General features: G+C 36.5%; 1 protein-coding gene across 3 annotated transcripts in view; it reads left to right on the forward strand.

Moving 5' to 3' along the window:
* NOX4 (NADPH oxidase 4) overlaps positions 1–18,393 on the forward strand; it is a 264,726-nt gene that overhangs the window by 212,781 nt on the left and 33,552 nt on the right. For 2 of the 3 annotated variants that reach the window (XM_006895246.1, XM_006895248.1), the window contains exons 14-17: positions 8,417–8,536; positions 10,285–10,393; positions 11,200–11,268; positions 17,168–17,268. In XM_006895246.1, the coding sequence (XP_006895308.1) occupies positions 8,417–8,536; positions 10,285–10,393; positions 11,200–11,268; positions 17,168–17,268 (399 nt within the window). The remainder of the gene's footprint in view (positions 1–8,416; positions 8,537–10,284; positions 10,394–11,199; positions 11,269–17,167; positions 17,269–18,393) is intronic. The other variant, XM_006895247.1, reaches the window with a different exon arrangement.

The following is an 18,393-nucleotide window of genomic DNA, read 5'->3' on the forward strand; positions in this document are numbered from 1 at the left end:
TAATCGGGATGGGAGTGTAAGTGACAGTGCGATTGGCACAGGACAGAGCAGAGTTTAGGGCTTCTGTACATAGAGTCGCTATGAGTCGCAGGCGACTCAACAGCACATAGCAACAACAACAACAACAACACTCAACATGATTGCATCTAACAACAACAATAAAGGTGGATTGCTATGAGTATTATTTGACTTGACAAGCACCCAACAACAGTAACACCTGTTACTAGATTTCATTTTAGATTACTAAGGTAAGACTATTAGATATGTTTTATTTTTATTTTAATAGAAGAACTGTTTGGCTGTAAAGATAAGAAAAACAAATTATTTTAACACTACATTTATATAAAATAAAACAGAATTATATTTTAACCAATTGGTATTATTGTCTTTGTGATTAGGTATATCAAGTCAAGCCTAATTTTTTTTTACCTTTATCAACTCAAAGTATCGTAGTTTTGGGGTTTTGTGAAGCAGACACAAGTAAAGAAGTAGATGGCACCAATATATTTGAGAAGAGAAGATACGTTTTCAGAAGAACAATATAATGAAACTCCCATTTGCCATCTCAGTGAGCTTCTAGAATTATTATGCTTCATCTGTTTTTAAAAGCAATTCTCACGAACTAGTATTCTATCCTGTCACTCACTCATTGCTTGGGGTCAGAACTGACTGGTAGCTGACCCTCCAGTGAGTTTTTAGAAGCTACACATTACATGAGAAGAGATTGTGTATCTTTCTCCTGTAGTGCTGTTGTGGATTTGAACTGCCCATATTTGGCTTAGTAGCCCAGTTGTCTGAACACTTGGCCCCTAGAGTTCCCTAATTATAGCAGAATATTGTTGGGTTTAGGTGCCATTGAGATGACTAGAATTCATAAGGACCCTATGAATGATGAGTCTGAACCTTCTCTCCTCTTGGGCCATCCTCCTTATTTCTGCCACAGTTGAGCCCATTGTTACAGTCACTGTGTCAGTTCATCTAATTGAGAGTCTTCCCCTCTTTCTCTGACCCTCCAATTTTCTTACCATGATGTCCTTTTCCTCCTTGCAACATGTTTAAAATATGGCCAACTAAGTTTCACTATCCTTGAACCTGTCTGCACCTTCTCCAAACCATAGAGGTGTTTCATATCTTTACTTTCAAGCTATTTCTTCATCTACTAGAATTGAAAACCTGTGAAGCCAGGGAGTTACCTCACTTGTTCACTTTTGCATCCTTAACACTTAAAACAATCCCTGGTATATCATCATAGATACATAATAATATTTGTTGAATAAATTAATAGTTGAATGACTAATTAAGGGAAGCTTCTAATATTAGGTTTAATGAAGTCTAAAATAGATGCAGTTTCAGGAATCCTGTTTTTCAATGTGAACTTTGGTTTCTTTTGTTTTTTTAATCCTAATTTAATTCATTTGCTTCATGTTTATGTTCTAGATTTGTTCCTTTGAAGAGAACTAGTGGAATAAATTTGCATAAGTTGTTTTGAGGTTCTTATCAAGAAGCCAATATCTTGTATCATTAACTTTCAAATATCCTCTACTAATAGCCTTGTTTTAAAGGTATCCTTTTTCTCTTCAGTGGTAGCCTCTTTGTAAAACCATGATACTTAAGAAAGTTCTGTAAATATCTTTAGACAAATGCACAGTAGAAATCTGTCCTAAATTTTACTCTTAAAAATAAAAAGAATTTCAGAAATTAGTTGTTAGCTTAAGCACAGTGGAACTACGTGGGAGTGTCACTGCCAGTCCAAAGGCTGTGCTTCTCAGTCAGTTTAAATCCACTAACAGTTCCATGGCAGAAAGGGCATTCGTTTTCGCTTATTATGATTTGTAGTCTCAAAGACCTGATGGAAGGTTGCTATGACTCAGAACTGACTCAAAAACTGTGAATAGCTAATCACCAGTTTTTTTTAAGGCCGTGTTCTTACAATCCAGGAAGTGTCAAGAGATTTAAAGGAATGTACAGAATCACTCTACCAAAAATAATTAGTTGTCATTGAAAAGTTTCAGGAAATATCATATGAACAAGACTATGTAAATAAAAGGATGAAGGTGAAGCTGCACTGAAGGCACTGGCCAAAGATAATGCCTCTGGAATCGATGGAATACCAATCGACATGTTTCAGCTAACAGATGCAAATCATAGATGTGCTTGGCAGTTGATACCAGGAAAGTTGGAAGATAGGTACCTGGCTGATTGACTGGAAAAAATCCACATTTGCTCCCATCCTCAAGAAAGGTGATACAAAAAAAAAAAAAGGTGATACAACAGAATGTGGACATTATCAAACAATATCATTAATATCACATGTAAACAAGATATTGTTGAAGATTCTACAAAAGCAGCTATAGCAGTATATTGACAGGGAATTGCCAGAATTCAAGCAGGATTTTTAAAAAGTGGTACCAACAATATTGTTACTGATGTTCGATGGACCGTGGCTGAAAGCAGAGAATACCAGAAGAATGTCTATTACTGTTTTATTGACCATACAAAGGCATTTGACTGTGTGAATCACACAAATTATGGCTAGCCTGAGAAGAGTCCCAGAACACCCAATTGTGCTCATGAGCAATCTACACCTAGACCAAGAAGCTGTTGTCTGAATGGAGTAATGGAACACTGTATGGTTTACAGTCAGGAAGATTGTTTGTCAGGGTCATATCCTTTTTTCATACTTATTCAGTCTGTATGCTGAGCAAATAATTAGTGAAGCTGAACTCTGTGAAGAAGAATGTGGCATCAGCATTGGAGGGAGACTCATCAACAACTTGCAGTATGTAGATTACATAACCTTGCTTGCTGAAAGTGAGGAGAATATGAAATGTGTGCTTCAGAGAAGCAAGGAGTACAGTCTTCATTGTGGATTACATTTCCACTTCAAGAAAACAAAGGTCCTTATCACAGGATAAACATTCAACATCATGATATATGAAGAAAAGATTGAAGCTGTCAATCATTTTATCTTTGTTGGATCAACAGTAAACACTCTTTTTAGTAGCAATCAGGAAATCAGGAGACATGTTGCATTGGGCAAGTCTGCTGTCAGGATCCTTTCCAGAATTCTGAAGCTCAGGTTGATGGCTACTGTGTGCCTGATTTAGGCCATGCTCTTTTCAGTCACCTGCATGCTGAATATCCCATGGACTGCCAAAAAGAAAAAAAAAACAGAGATGTCTTCGAGACGGTGCAGCCAGTGTGTTCCTTGGAGGTAAAATGGCAAACATCATCTCACATACTATGGATATGTAGCAAGACAAGGTTAATTCTTAGAAATGAGCATCATACTTGGAAAGACATAGGAAGACCCCAATGGAATGGGTTGACATGGTAACTTCAGCAGTGGGCTCTACTGTATCAGAGGGACAAGATATGTCAGAGTTCAGGTCTGCTGTTCTTAGTGTTGCTGTGCATTGTACTTGATTCAACAGCACCTAACAACAACAGTTCTTACAAAAAATAAGAATGATGGCTTAGTGGTAAAGAGTTGCTATGCTAACTCAAAGGCACATGATCCAAATTGACCAGCTGCTAGGTGGGAGAAAGATGAACAGTCTCCCTCTTGCAATTAACTGCCTGTGAAAACCCAATGGAGGGTCAGCTATGAGTGAGTTCTGGCTCAACAGTACACAACAGCAACAATAACAAGTCCAACAAAAGAGAACTCTTGTGGCCTAGTGGTAAGGAGTTGCACTGCCCACTCAAAGACACATGTTTCAAATCCACCAGCTGCTTCTCAAGAGAAAGATAGGAAATCTCCCATGTTATTTACAGTCTGAAAACCCACTGGAAGGTCAGCTATGGATCAGGTCTGATTCAATAGGACACAACAATAGCAGCTTCTTACAAAGATCATCATGTCCTAGCATTTCTTTTATACTCTAAACCTATCGTATTGTTTTCATATAAGGATGCAAGAAATTCCTTTAAGATGCCTTTAGGATGTGTATGTTGAGTTCCCAGGAAGGAGAGGAAGCGACAATGGCCATGACCAGCAGTGTCTGTATGCCAGAGAGCTCAGAACTCAAGGGAGTGTATGTATATTCATTCTTTTAATGAATAGAGTCCCAGGATGGCACAAATAATTAAAGACTCAACTGTGAACCAGAAGTCTGGCTGTTCAGACATACTCTGAGGTACCTCAGAAGAAAGTCTTGGCAATCTACTTCCCAAAACCCACATATACGGAAAATTCTATGGAGTATAGATCCACTCTGGCACATTTAGGATTGTCATTATTTAGAATCAGCTTAACACGTAATTATATTTTTTTCAGTTCTTTTTTTTCTATAATCATATTTTATTAATTTTCATAAACATTTACAGAGATTTTGGGTTTCCATTCATTCACCGCTGCACCATTCTCTCTAACCTCCTCCCAGTTTGTTCTTGTCCAAATGCCACAGTGCTTGTCAAAGCCAGTTCTGATTAATCTTCTTTGTCAGTGTGTCCTTTGCCATTCCCTATCACTCCTCCCTGAGAGAGACTTCACCCTGAGTCATAAGGAAAAGGGGATGGCGTATTCTCTTAGCTACTTCCTGCTGAAAAGGGACGCTGTGGGTTTCAGGGTGAAGATCTTCTCTCACTACTCTAAAGGGCCCCTTTGGCAGTAGGAAACACATAGACTATTATGGAGATTGATTTTGGAATTTAGATGCACTCTTATTGATTGTGCTTGGCCGTACATGTTCATATCCTTGAAGATGTATCATGGGGGTGTTGCAACCTAGAAGACACAAATTTGACTAACAAGTTATAAGTACATGAGTCCAAAAATTATGGAAAAGTAAAAGAAAAGATTCTTTCATTGTTCCACAAACGCCCCCCCAGGTCCCCTCCACCATGCAGCCCTTGCTCTAGACTCCTGTGTGATGACAGAAACACCCAGTTATATATCTCTTTTAAACAGTTCCCTCCCTCCTCCGCCTCAGTGCAGCACACATCATTGAACCCATCTTACTCAGTCTCTCCCCAACCCCAAGGACAGTCCCATTCTACAACAGTGGCATCATGTAATATTTGTCCCTTTGTGACTGGGATATTTCACTCAGCATAATGTTCTCCAGAGTCAACCATTTTGAATAATATTGCATGAGTTCCTTGTTTTTTAATGCAGCATTGTGCACTTAATTCTTAAGGCCACTTAGGTTCCTAGTCTTAAGTAATGTACTACAATGGCTCTTATCTGTTAGGTGTACATCTCAGGTGTGACTGCAAAACACTTTTTTCAGGATACTCAGAACTTACTACCATTTAATTCCAACTCAGTTAAAGCCCCTCCCTTGTGTTCCAAAGCTGTTAGTTATGAGAGGAGATTGCCTGTCTTTCTCTGGAGGATCCTTTGATGAACTTGAACATTTGGAGATGTGAGGCCTGTTGGTTAGTGGTGCCCTCAGAATGCTTCTTTTTAGGATTGTTATGAGCTGCAATACAGAAGGTATGTGATTTGAATCCACCAGCTGCTGGGTGATACAAAGATGGACAAGCCCCTCCCTTGTGATTTACTGCCTCTGAAAACCCACTGAAGGGTCAGCTATGGGTCAGTTCTGACTCGACAGTATACGACAACAAATACGCACTTTAAAATAAAGGTTTTTTTAATATTAGAAAAATAATTTTAAATGAAAATAGCTTATGTGCATGTTTACTTTTCTCTTTTGTAAATAAGTTAGTGTTGGGCAGTTCACAAAGGTTATGGTAACATTTATCCTGGACCTAAGCAATCAATAGAGAATATAAGTCTATGTTTATCAAGGATACCTCTTTAGACTGCCAACATTGTAGACATTTGAAAGGAGGAGAACAGGGAAATGAGGGAAAGGCGAAAAGGAATGGCAGCTTCCCATTGAGACAACTTCTAAAGAGTCATTTGTATTGTTCTAATATGATTATGACTGTCACCATCTTGACCAGAAGATAGTCACACATAGATGCAAGCTAGTCTAGAAAATGCAGTATTTGGCTAGTCACTTTGATTTCCTGAATTAATGTATTACTAAGAAAGAACCTGAGAATAGATATTAAGTGAACAATTAGTGATTTTTGCTACAACTAAAAAAGATCACTTACATGTTATTTTGATATATGCATAAAGCATGTAGTATTTAATTAATTTCTACGTGCATATTTCAGTGCCATTTAAAACTTTCTTCAAATGATACAACCGTTCTTGTCACTTTTTTTTGCCAAATTTTCCCACCACTACTAGCATCTATTCAGGGCATTCATAGCAAAACCCCTCATCCTACAAACTTTTAATATGAAGCAAGTTTCCTTCAAAATTTTCTTCTAAGTGCTTCTGTATGTAAAACTTAACTGGTGTTGTTATGTACCATCAAGCCGCCTGTAACTTGTTGCAACCCTATATGCAGTAGTTCTGAAGCCTTCCCTGTCCTGAGCCAGTCTCACTGACTCCAGCACACCTGCCCTGTTGCCCTAGTTACTGTATCATTCCTTCTCATCTGGGGTCTTTCTCTCCTACGCTGTCCTTCCACCCTTCTAAGCATGATGTCCTATTACAAGGATCATCCTCTCCTGGTCACATGTCCAAGAGCTTCACATTTCTTGCCTTCAAGGAGAAATTTGGTTTCACCCTTTCCAAAAGAGACCTATTTGTTTTCTTGATAGTCCATGGTATGTTCAAGACTCATCTCCAGCACCACAACTCAAAAGCATCAATTCTTCTATCATCCATAGTCATTATCCAGCTCTCTGATGCATAGCAAGTAATTGCAAAGGCCATGGACAGGATCAGGTGCACCTTAGTCTCTAGACTGACATCGCTACTTTTCAGGACTCTGAAAATGTTCCTGACAGCAGATTTGTCTAATTCAATTCACCTTTTGATTTCCTGACTGGTGGTGCCAAAAGTGTTAATTAAGTAGCCAAGTAAGCTATAACTGTTAACAACCTCAAACTCTTCTCCATACATCAAGTGCTGCTAACTGGCCCAGTGTGAGAATCTTTGTCTTCTTGATACTGAGCTTCGATCCATATTGAAGAATACAGTCGCTGACCTTCTGCAACAAGTGCTTCACGTCCTCCTAAGTTTCAGTAAACAAGGTTATATCATCTGTATAATGTAGGTTGTTGATGAGTCTTCCTCAAATCCTGATGCCACATTCCTACTCATAAAGCCTAGTTTCCAGAATGATCTATTCTGCATTTTGATTGAAAAGGTATGGAGACAGGATGCCTGCTGATTTTGAACTGTGCAGTGTTTCCCTGCTCTGTTCTGAGGACTGATTCCTGTTCCAAGTATTGGTTTTGTATAAGCACAATCAAGTGTTCTGGGATTTCCATTCTTCTCAAAGTTAACCACAATTTTTTGTGATCTAAACAGTCAAATTCCTTTGCATAGTCAATGAAACACATGTAGATATCCCCCTGGTACTCTTTGCTTTCTGCCAAGATCCATCTGATATTGGCAGTAATGACTCTAGTGCCACAACCTCTTCTAACTCCAACTTGTATTCCTGGTAGTTCTCTGTCAGTGTATAGTTCTAGTCATTTCTGAATAATCTTCAGCAGGATTTTACTTGTGTGTGATATGAGTGATATTGTACGATAATTTCTATATTATTTTGTGATGGGAATAAATATGGATCTCTCCCAGTTAGCCAGGTAGATGTCCTCCAGATTTCTTGGCACAACCTTAAGAAAGAAAAATAACATTTGGTTCTTTTTCTCCTATCATTTTTGTGTTTTCAATATAAATATTTTATTAAATATTTGTTAGACTTTGAAATCAAGAGGAATGTTGTTTATTGAAATAGATAAAGCAAGGAAATTTATATTTTAATTTAGTAAAAAAAATGAAAGGAACTTTAATTTGTTCTCAGATACTCCATGGGGTCTTATTTACCTTTCTTCATCTTTTTAAACTGCACTGCCAAATCAAAGACAGGCAGTTACATTCCCCAGCTATTCCACGGATGGAAGATCGACAGGCTCTTCCTGCTCTTTTCTAATCTCTGAAAACTCAGTTGAAGGTCAACTCTGAATCAGTTTCACTCAAAGGCAGCAACAGCCTGCCTCACAAAAAGACATATTTAGAAGCATATACACTTACTCGAATATTGATATTTCATGAATAGTATTTTTACCGTTTCTTTAGGCTTTTAACTCTGTTGCTGTTTGTTGTTGATTGCCTTCGAGTCATGACTCATAGTGACCCTATGAACAAAAGCCCTTCTGCAACTATAGACATTTATCAAAGTTCAGAAAGTTTCCGGAGGCATGTTGTTTAGGAAGTGGATGCCACTTCTACTTCCAATATGAGGCAATGTAAAAAAGAACATCATAAAGACCTGAAAGGAAAACTTGAATTGAGCATGCTTGCTTCATGTTACAGGAAATTAATGTACCTCATTTTTGTTTTCCTTAACTTTGTCTGCCTTCCCTATATCTACAGGCTATACATTGATGGCCCATTTGGAAGTCCTTTTGAAGAATCATTGAATTATGAGATTAGTCTCTGTGTGGCTGGAGGCATTGGAGTAACCCCTTTCGCGTCAATACTCAACACTCTTCTGTAAGCCATTTTGGTTCATTTTATTTGTCTGTATAGAGCATTGCAAGTATTAAATAATTACTTAGAAAACTATTCAAGGCCCTCAGTTTATAGTTCAATGAAGGGAACACTTCAGTTATTCTCAACATGTGCTCTATGACTCCATTCCTTAATATTTTCTTTCTTCTAAAATCACACGTCATGGTCCCTGATTTCTCCACTTCCTCATTAGTGGCATAAAGTATATAATTCATTCAATCAATCATCAGCTATTATTTAACTCCTCCTGTTACCCAGTTGGTCTTAATTAGAGTTAGGTACCTACAAACTTCCTACAACTCATAATAACTATGAACGACAAATCTGAATCTTGCCCTGTCCTGTGCCATTGCCACTAGTCAATGTCTCATTGAGGGCTTTTTTCCTTTTTCGTTGATCCTCTGCCTTTCCCCACATGATATCTCTTTCCTTGTTATTGTTGTAAGGTGGCATTGAGTTGTGTACTACTCATAGCAACCCTATGAACAACAGCTTTGAGCCCTGTCCTATCACTGGGAAAACAGGAATTAATGAAACAGTCCCCGTGCTTAAGAAATTTATAATCAAGTATAGTATACATAAAAATAAATAAGTAAACAATCCATTGATAGAAAAATTCAGAGGAAAAAAAAAAGAAAAATTCAGAGGATGGTTCGAACCATGATGATAAGAAGTGAGAGTAATAGGATATAGAAATTAAAAATATGAGATTCTTGTGGAAATGTGGTCAGGAGAGACTTTTCTGAGGATATTGCATATGAACACATAATTTCTTGATGTGTTACTCAAATTTATACTAGACTTGAGGAAGGAAACTTTATTGTAAGATAGATAAATGGAAAATATTCTTCTAGTTACATTAATTTCAGGCAAATTCCAAGAAAAAGTTAATTGATACTAATTGCCGTGACATCACAGATGACAGCAGGAAATTATTTTCAAATCAGTTCCATTAATAATCAAGTAGACACCAGTTGTGTTATTAAGCATCTGTTATTTAAGTGCCAAAAATCAGATAATAAATTGGAACAATATGTTTGTATGATCTCTTATTTCAATTTTAAATGCATGCTAGAAATTTGAGACTTTTTTGGGTTTCTGACAAAAATAACCATATTTTAAGCCAGAAAACCTTTGTTTCTGACAACACATTATGAATTATTAAAACACCTAATGTTACAAAAAGAGAAGAACATTTTTTTCCTTACTTCATAATTATAAATAGGAATTTAGACTTGAAATTGTGCATTTCTGGAATATATTACATACTAAATGGTTGTGAAATCTCTTACTTTAAAAATTATTATGAAGTGGATAAACAACCAACTTTCTGGAATAGTTTTAGATCATTGAACTTGGAAGCCAGGATAAAATTGAACGACCCATTGGAGCTGTGTTCAGTGTTAAAATTCACTGGAAATAGAGTACTTGTTTTCTTTCAGTGCAAGAACTGGTTTTAGCTTCAACCAAGAGTTTAGTATTTTCTACTGGAAACAAGTAGCAAGCATATAAAATTTACACCTATAATAATTAAAATTATGGAGTACATCATGTCTTTAAATTATCATGCTACATTTTAAACTTACTTGAAGTGATAGAAAGTACTTCTATCAGATATTAAAATGTAACTGGTTTTTCTGTTGCTTCCTAATGAAAAACAAACTTTTAAGGATCTAGTGATTCTTTTTTTTTTCTATCCTAATTCCTACTGTGTTATTTTATTTTTAAAGGGATGACTGGAAACCATATAAACTTAGAAGACTGTATTTTATTTGGGTGTGCAGAGATATTCAGTCCTTCCTTTGGTTTGCAGACTTACTCTGTGTGTTGCATTACAAGGTAAAATTGGAATTGTTCTTAGTTTTGTATTTTTAGAAGCAAATCCAACAATCATCTTTCATATTACGAAGTTCTCAAATGTTTATTTTGGAATAAATGAGAAAATGTACAGATAAATGACAGAGAGGGGGTAGAAAACCATTAAGCCAGAAACACAAAGGTATCTTCTGTCAATTACTTTGTACCTGTCTTTCCAGATAACAGTGTTTGTAGGTAAGAATATACACCTGTAACAAACAATATTTTTTTCATAGAAGTATAAAGTAATAAGAAAAGCAAATGAAAGGAAACTTACTTACCTATTGCTTATTCATCTTTGTTTATTAAAACTATAAACAAATACATCTTCATGCATATTTTTCATGCAAAATAAAATTAAATTTCCATGACTACTATCACCACTCAGTCTACTTAGAGATAACTTGTAAATATTCTACAAATTATATCAGAATATGTATATTCTGAAATATGCTTTTGAAAAAATTCTCTTTAAAAATTATTACAGTTTTTGCTATTGATACACATAGAATGAAATTTTTCTTTTTACAGTTTGAAGTATTTTGTAGTATGACTAGTATGACATTTCATAGTGTGTGTATGTATATATATATGTGTGTGTTTATATATGTGTGTGTGTGTGTGTGTGTGTGTGTGTCCTAGCTCATAGATGATGGTTGTGATCAGCAGTGACTATGATAAGCCACGACATGCACTAGCAAATTGTAGGGTTCTGTATGTGATAATAGGAGAAAGTCTGAGCATACAGAAAGAATTTAATAAGTCTTCTCGTTTTTATGTCTCCTCAGTTTTGGCAAGAGAACAGACCGGACTATGTCAACATTCAGCTGTACCTCAGTCAATCAGATGGGATACAGGTATGCGATTGAATCTTACTGTAAATTAAACAAGCCTCTTGACAATATATTTACTGTAGGAGTTGTGCTGGGAGAGAACATTAGTAGGTGTTCCACAGAGACGTTTTCTAGTTTAGACTGTGTCCGAATACTTATCATTTGTCCTTGAAATTCACCATAATGTGTCTTTCATTTGTCCTCTCACAGGAGACTGTGTGACAGACATTCTGAATGTATCCGTCTTCTCTTATTCACAAGACTTCACTTTTTTGTCCTTACAAGACAGGCCAGAAATGAAGCCTTGTGATTCATTAGACTAGGATTATTTAGTTGGGAGGTTTTTTTAATACATGATAATCATGATGATGATGTCATATACAAGTCAATTATATCTCCCTGAAAAACTGGAAAAAAAATTCATAACTATTTTGCCTTGATCTGTTAGGTACTGTGCTAAGCATTTCACTTGTATTACCTCCCATAATCTGAACAGGTTCCAAAAGTGGGTGATGTTATTATTACCATTTGACAGATGTAGAAACCAGTATTTATAAACAACAGTTGAAGAACTGAATAGATACCTACATCTGGATGTTAAGGCCTTCACAAATATCATTTTTCTGTTTTCTTTCATGTATTTATACTTTTCTTGCTTTGAAAGTATCCCAAGCCTTTTTTTTTTCCCCTAGTATGATTTCTAGCATAGTTAAATTGAAACAAAACTCATTTCAATATATCTTAATTTTAAGTTAGAAGATAGGCTTCGGGCAATAGGCTTAGGGATTCCTCCAGATTCTTTTAAGATCAGTATGTCTGAGTTGTTGTGTTTTACTTTGAATTTTATTCTACATTTTTGCCCATTCTAACTGTGACCTTCTATTGTGGTCCCCAGCAATATGAACTATCATAGCTAAGTACCATCTACTTAACTTCTTTTGGTCTCAGGATTAGAGGAGGCTCTGGTGGCCGTGTAAATGGACAGTCTCCTTCTGTGTGATTAATTGCCTCTGAAAACCCACCAGAGGGTCAGCTATGTGTTGGTTCTGACTCTGTGGTACACCACAACAACATTGCTTATGTATGTCCTTAGACCTTTCCTATTTCTTATTTGAGCCATAGGTTTTCATTATCCTCTTTTTTTAGCTGGGGAAAATACTGGCAATTTCATCTTAGATCACAATTCTCAAGCTTTTAAGACTCCAGGCACTACTCACCACAGTAGGATCTGGACTATTATCTTTATGAACTGGTTATTTCATTTACTTCTAATAGCTAGTACATGGTTTTATTGACTATGCCAAGGCTTTTTACTGTGTGGATCATAACAAATTATGGCTCATGATGAGAAAAATAGGAATCTCAGAACACTTACTTGTGCTCATATGGAATCTATACCTAGACTAATAAGGTATCATATGAACAGAGCAAAGGAACACTGTGTGTTTTAAGATCAGGAACGGTGTGGGTCATGGTTATAATCTTTCTCCATACCTATTCAGTCTATATTCTGAACAAATAATTTGCAAAGCCAGACTCTGTGAAAAGGAGTGTGACATCAGGAATGGAGGCAACTCATCAACGACCTGTGTTAAGCTGATGATACAACTTAACTTGCTGAAAGTGAGAAGGATATGAAATTCTTGCTGCAGAAGATCAAGGACTATGGCATGGATTACATCTCAACATCAAAAAGACAAAGATGGAGAAAAGAGAGAAACTCACTAATTTCATCTTGCTTAGATCAACAGTCAACACCTTTTGTTCTAGCAGTTAGAAGATAAGGAGACATATTGCATTGGGCAAGTCTCCTCTCAGGGAACTCTCCAGAATACTGAAAGCAATTATATCAGTTTGAAGTCTCAATCACTTGCTACCCATCGGAGAGATGGACAGTGAATAAAGATAACAAAAGAATTGATGCCTTTGAGTTGTGCTTTAGGAGAAGAATACTGAATATCCCATAGACTGCCAAAAGAACAAACAGGTATGTCCTATAAAGGGTACAGCCAGAGTGTTCCTTGGAGACAAAGAATATGAAACTTCATCTTTCATACTTTGCACATGTAGCTAGGTGAGGGTGTTTCATGGGAAAAGACATCATGCTTGGATAGTTAGAGGATCAGTGAAGGAGAGATTGACCCCAACAAGATAAATTGACACTGTGACTTCAGCAGTGTGCTGTAGTGTTTCGGAGATGATGAGGATGGCACAGGGTAGGGCAGGTTCCAGGTTGTCTGTTCATAGAGTAGCTATGAATCATACTCAACTTGACAGCACCTAACAATAGCAACAATAGCTAGTGACTGAGTATTCCTTCATGTGCTTCTTGGTCATCTGACTTTCTTCTTTGGTAGAGCATCTATTCATCTCTTCTGCCCATTTTGTGATTGGCAGTTATTTGTCTTTTTAAAGTTGAGATGCTGGAATAGTTTATACATTTTAGATAAGAGTCTCTTATCAGATAGGTCATCACCAAATATTTTTCTAAGTATGTGGGTTCCTTTTTACTCTATTGAAGAACATATTTATGCACATAGGATTTAATTATTGGAAGGTCTCATTTATCTATTTTATCCTCTCCTGGTTGTGGAGTTTTGGTTATGCTTGAAAGTCTATTAATGCTATAGATTAAGGCTTCTAGATTTGTTCCATTTTTTTTCTCTGATGATCTTGATAATTTGTTTTTGTTTTGTTTTGTTTTATTTTACCCCTATGTCCATGATCCACTTTGAGTTGATTTGTGTATGTTGTGAAATGTTGCTCTTTTTTTTCCCCAGTTTTCTGCAGATGAGTCTCTAATTTTGCCAGCACAATTTGTTAATAGTGTTCTCTATATTATTTGTCCTTTTGCTGCTAACTTATTTCATTTGACCTAATATCTTTCAGATTGATCCATGTTTTAAAATTTTTTATGTATTTAATTGGGATGGGAGTGTCAGAGACAGTGTGATTGGCACAGGACAGAGCGGAGTTTAGGGCTGTTGTACATAGGGTCGCTATGAGTCGCAAGCGACTCAACAGCACATAACAACAACAACAACATTTATCATTACAGAATTCTTTATCTAAAGTGTTGCCTGAGTGATGCTGTCTCTTGTCTTAATCTGGTGTTGTTGCCTGATATTACCTGTTCTCTATCCAATAGAAGCCCTTTAATATTAATTGCAAATTTAACTTACTATTTCAAAATGTCCTAGTTTCAGTATAATATTTAGAAGACAGTTTTCCTGGGTATGTAATTCTTGTTTGGCAAAGGTGTTTTTGCTGTTCTTTGGTTTTCTTTTAGTGTTTTAATGTCATCTCTTGCCTTCTTTCCTCTATGGTTTATGCCAAGAAATTAAAGCATATGTTAATTAATCCTCCTTCATAGATAACATTTTCATTTTTGTACATGTTTCTCTCATGATTCCTTCTTTGTATTTGGAGAGTTTAATTTTGATGTGTCTTTGTGATTCGAGGAAAATCCATCCTTTATGTAGTGTGCTGTCTTTCTTAGTTGAATATCTCCTTATCTTACATGATATTAGGCAAGTATTGTTAGGTACCATCAGATCCATTACAGTATAGACACAGTGAACAGCAGATCTGAACCCTCCCCTATCCTGTGCCATCTTCCTCCTCTCTGACACACTTGAGCCTATTGTTACAGTCATTGTGTGTTACAGAAATGACTCTCAGTAAATTTTCAAATCCTCAGAAATTTGCTATGTACTTTTTTTTGTTTTACTTTTTAAGAAGCCTGTTCTCAGATCCTTCTAACACGTAAGTTATTTTTATTGATAGTATCTCCCATAATAATTATTAATGCTTTCTGCATTTTTCTTTGCTCTTGTTTTCTGATTGTTTTTCAACAAAATTAGTGGCTAAGGATCTACTCTGTATTTTCACTGATTTTGTCTTCAATTGCTTCCGTTCTCCTACATTCTTCCATGTCTATTTCTGAAATGTTGTTAATCTTCTAGTTGTTGTTAACGTGTTTATCTTTTTTATATTTTTCCCATTATTCTTACAGAGATCTACTGTGTTTGTTGTTTCTTTTTGTTTTATATTGTCTCTCAATATTTTCCTTAATCTTCCCTGATCTTCTGGAATGTCATATATCAGTTGTTATTATTTGTTATTTCTGAAGTGTTCAGATATTCATTTATTGATTGTTTATACGTTTGTTTGAGGAGCCCTGGTATTTTAGTGTGTAACATTTTGGGCTGATAATGGAAAGGTCAGCAGTTCAAGCTTATCCCGCCACTTCGTGGGAGAAAAAAGATGAGCACTCTCCTCCTGTAAATATTTACAACTTTGGAAACCTGATGGAGGCCATTATGGGTTGGAACCAGCTTCACAGCAGTAGCTTTGGTTATGCAGTGTTTGTTTACCTTGCCCTGATTTTTTTTCTTATGTTGTTTTTATGTATCTGAGAAGACATGATGAGTATGTCATACCGGTGCCTATACCAGTAGCACTGGAGTACCCATCATATGTCTTTAGATAAGCTTGAGATAGTGATTGACAATTTGAGTTTAAGTCTCTTTTTTCACTAGTGCAGTTCAGATGAAGATGGCTTAGATAGGCATTGGGCATCAGCTGCCAGTGGTCTAGTGTTGTAGGAATAGGTAATGTCACTTGACAAATAGGTTAGACAAGAGTTATGATGGGTGTGTCAGAGTGCAGGAGTGGATTATCTTCTGCTTGTAGGATTGACAAAGTAGTTTGGTGGATTTTTTTTAAAGGGAGGTAAGGCTCTCTTCTAGCCAAGTCAAGGAATGGGTGCAAGTCAGGTGGAAACACATAGTTGCCACTGTAAGTTGTGCGTATGAGGCGGGGAAGTGAGAGATGAGAAAGTCTAGGCACGGGAACATATGGTTAGTCACTACTCAGTTTGTGAAAGGGAGACAGAATTATGGGTGATAGCCAGGTTGCCACCACTTGATTGGTTAGGGGAATGGGAGGCAAATGGTCAAGTGAGCACACTGGAATGTGGGTACCACTGCTTACTGAGTTGTGAGAATGGAACCAGGCAGGCAAGTTGGTGAGCATACAGAAATATGACCATCTGTCACCACTCTCCAAGTCATGGGAGGCTCATTGGTGGTTTAATGGATGTGTGGGATCTGATCACAGCCAGATTTATATATGGCTATTAATCTCCTGTTGGCACTTTGGATCTGTTGCTTTGTGTGCACTACGAAGCTTAATGATTAGGGATCATCACTTATGATTATATGTAACCCCAAACTCTGGCTTTATCCCTACTGTGCAGATGCCATGATTGCTAGTATGCTGTTCCCACTTCTTGTACTTTTCCTCCTTAGCTTCAGATTATGTCCACTCATCTTTTTTCCTTCAAGATGGGTCCACATAGTTTCTCTCTCTCTCATTGTTGTTGTGGTTTGCTGTCCAGTCGGATCCAACTCATAGCTTACCTTCTAATGAGTTTTCAGAGGCAGTAAATTGCATGGGAGGAGATTATCCATTCTTTTCCTGTGGAGCAACTGTTGGACTTGGACCATTTGCCTCTGGGATTTCAGCTCAGCTTGCCCTTGTCTCCTGAGGTTTCTAGTAGTTTTACTTTAAGATGGCCATGCCAAGCCTGGCAGAGCATTCTGTTCCATATTACTCCTGATTCACTGTGTTGCTTCAATTTCTTATTATAATCACTATTCACTTCTTTAACCATACACTTTCTATTCAAAGTTTCAAAATTATCATCTACAATCGGTTTTGCTTGGTTCTCAGGTCTTTGGTGTCGAGGAATGGCATGATATGTCTAAGCAAGCCAGGATCCTAGCCTGTTTCTCACATATTTATATTCTTTACATTATAGATTTTTAGTAGGAAGCCACATAATTAGTAAAAATTATGTTAGAGAAAATTACTTCTCTTTCTAAATCTGTTAGTGATATAAAATATCTTTCTCTTGTAGAAAATAATTGGAGAAAAATATCAAGCCCTGAATTCAAGACTTTTTATTGGACGCCCTCGGTGGAAAATTTTGTTTGATGAAATAGCCAAATGTAACAGAGGGTGAGTGGTATTCCTCAAAGAATTTGAAATGTGGTTAATAATCATATGTAAATATTCCAAGATCATCACATAGAGTCTGAAAAGATGATTTAAAAATAGATTTACAAATTATAAACTCACTGATATTCTGAATTATCACTCTCAAAGTGGGAGGCAGCGGCTGCATATGCCTTGTATTTGTGTCTATAATTATTTGGATCTATAATTCCAAATAATTACAGTTTGGCTGAGCAGTAGTCAAATATGTGAACAGACTCTCTGTAGGGAGTGGTGCTACTAACCCAATAGGTTGTGCCTTTCTTGTCGTTTGACTCCACCAGCAGCTGCACAGAACAAGCATGGACAGTCTCCTCCAGTGCTATTTACAGCCTCTGAAAACCCACTCAAGACTCAGCAATAAGTCAGTTTTAACTCAACAGTCATGACTTTGAGCTTGAGTTTATATTCAAACCCACAGCATATATCAGTTAGTTGTCAAAAATGTTTTCAAATCGTATTTGAGCAACACATCCACAGATAATTCTGAGTACACTTAAAAAATATTGAACTTTTTAAAAATCAGGATTAGTAAGTTTTGAAAAATCTTAATCAAATATATGTCTCTATACCACAAATATTCAATACTTTTAAAGGCAAATTCTATGAAGAATTTTTGCCTCAGGGACTATATGATTGTGATCTGAAGAAATTACTAAAGAAGTAAAGGTATTTATACATGATACAAGCCAGCTAATTTGTCTTCAGTAAATTTAGGCTGTTATTGTTATATGCAGTTAAGTCTGATGGTCATAGGTGACCATCAGCAGATTTTCGGTGACTATAAATCACACAGGAGGAGGTTGCCTATCCTTCTCCTATAGTGGATTTGAACTTGAGACTTTATGTTGTCAGTACAACTCCTTGAAGAATGGCCTGTAAGAGTGCTAAATGAATTTTTAAAAAGTTTACTTACTCTGTTAAGAAAGAAATGGAAGGCATAAATATTGACATATTAGGCATTGGAGAGATGAGATGGATTGGCATGGGGCATTTTGAGTCAGATGACCATATGATATATTACTCTGAAGATGAAAAGACAAGGAAAAATGGGGTTGCCTTCATAGTAAAAAAAAAAGTAATTCCTAG

This window comes from Elephantulus edwardii, unplaced genomic scaffold (genome assembly GCF_000299155.1).
Source record: "Elephantulus edwardii isolate Elephantulus edwardi_28Jun2011 unplaced genomic scaffold, EleEdw1.0 scaffold00163, whole genome shotgun sequence".
Lineage (NCBI taxonomy): Eukaryota > Metazoa > Chordata > Mammalia > Macroscelidea > Macroscelididae > Elephantulus > Elephantulus edwardii.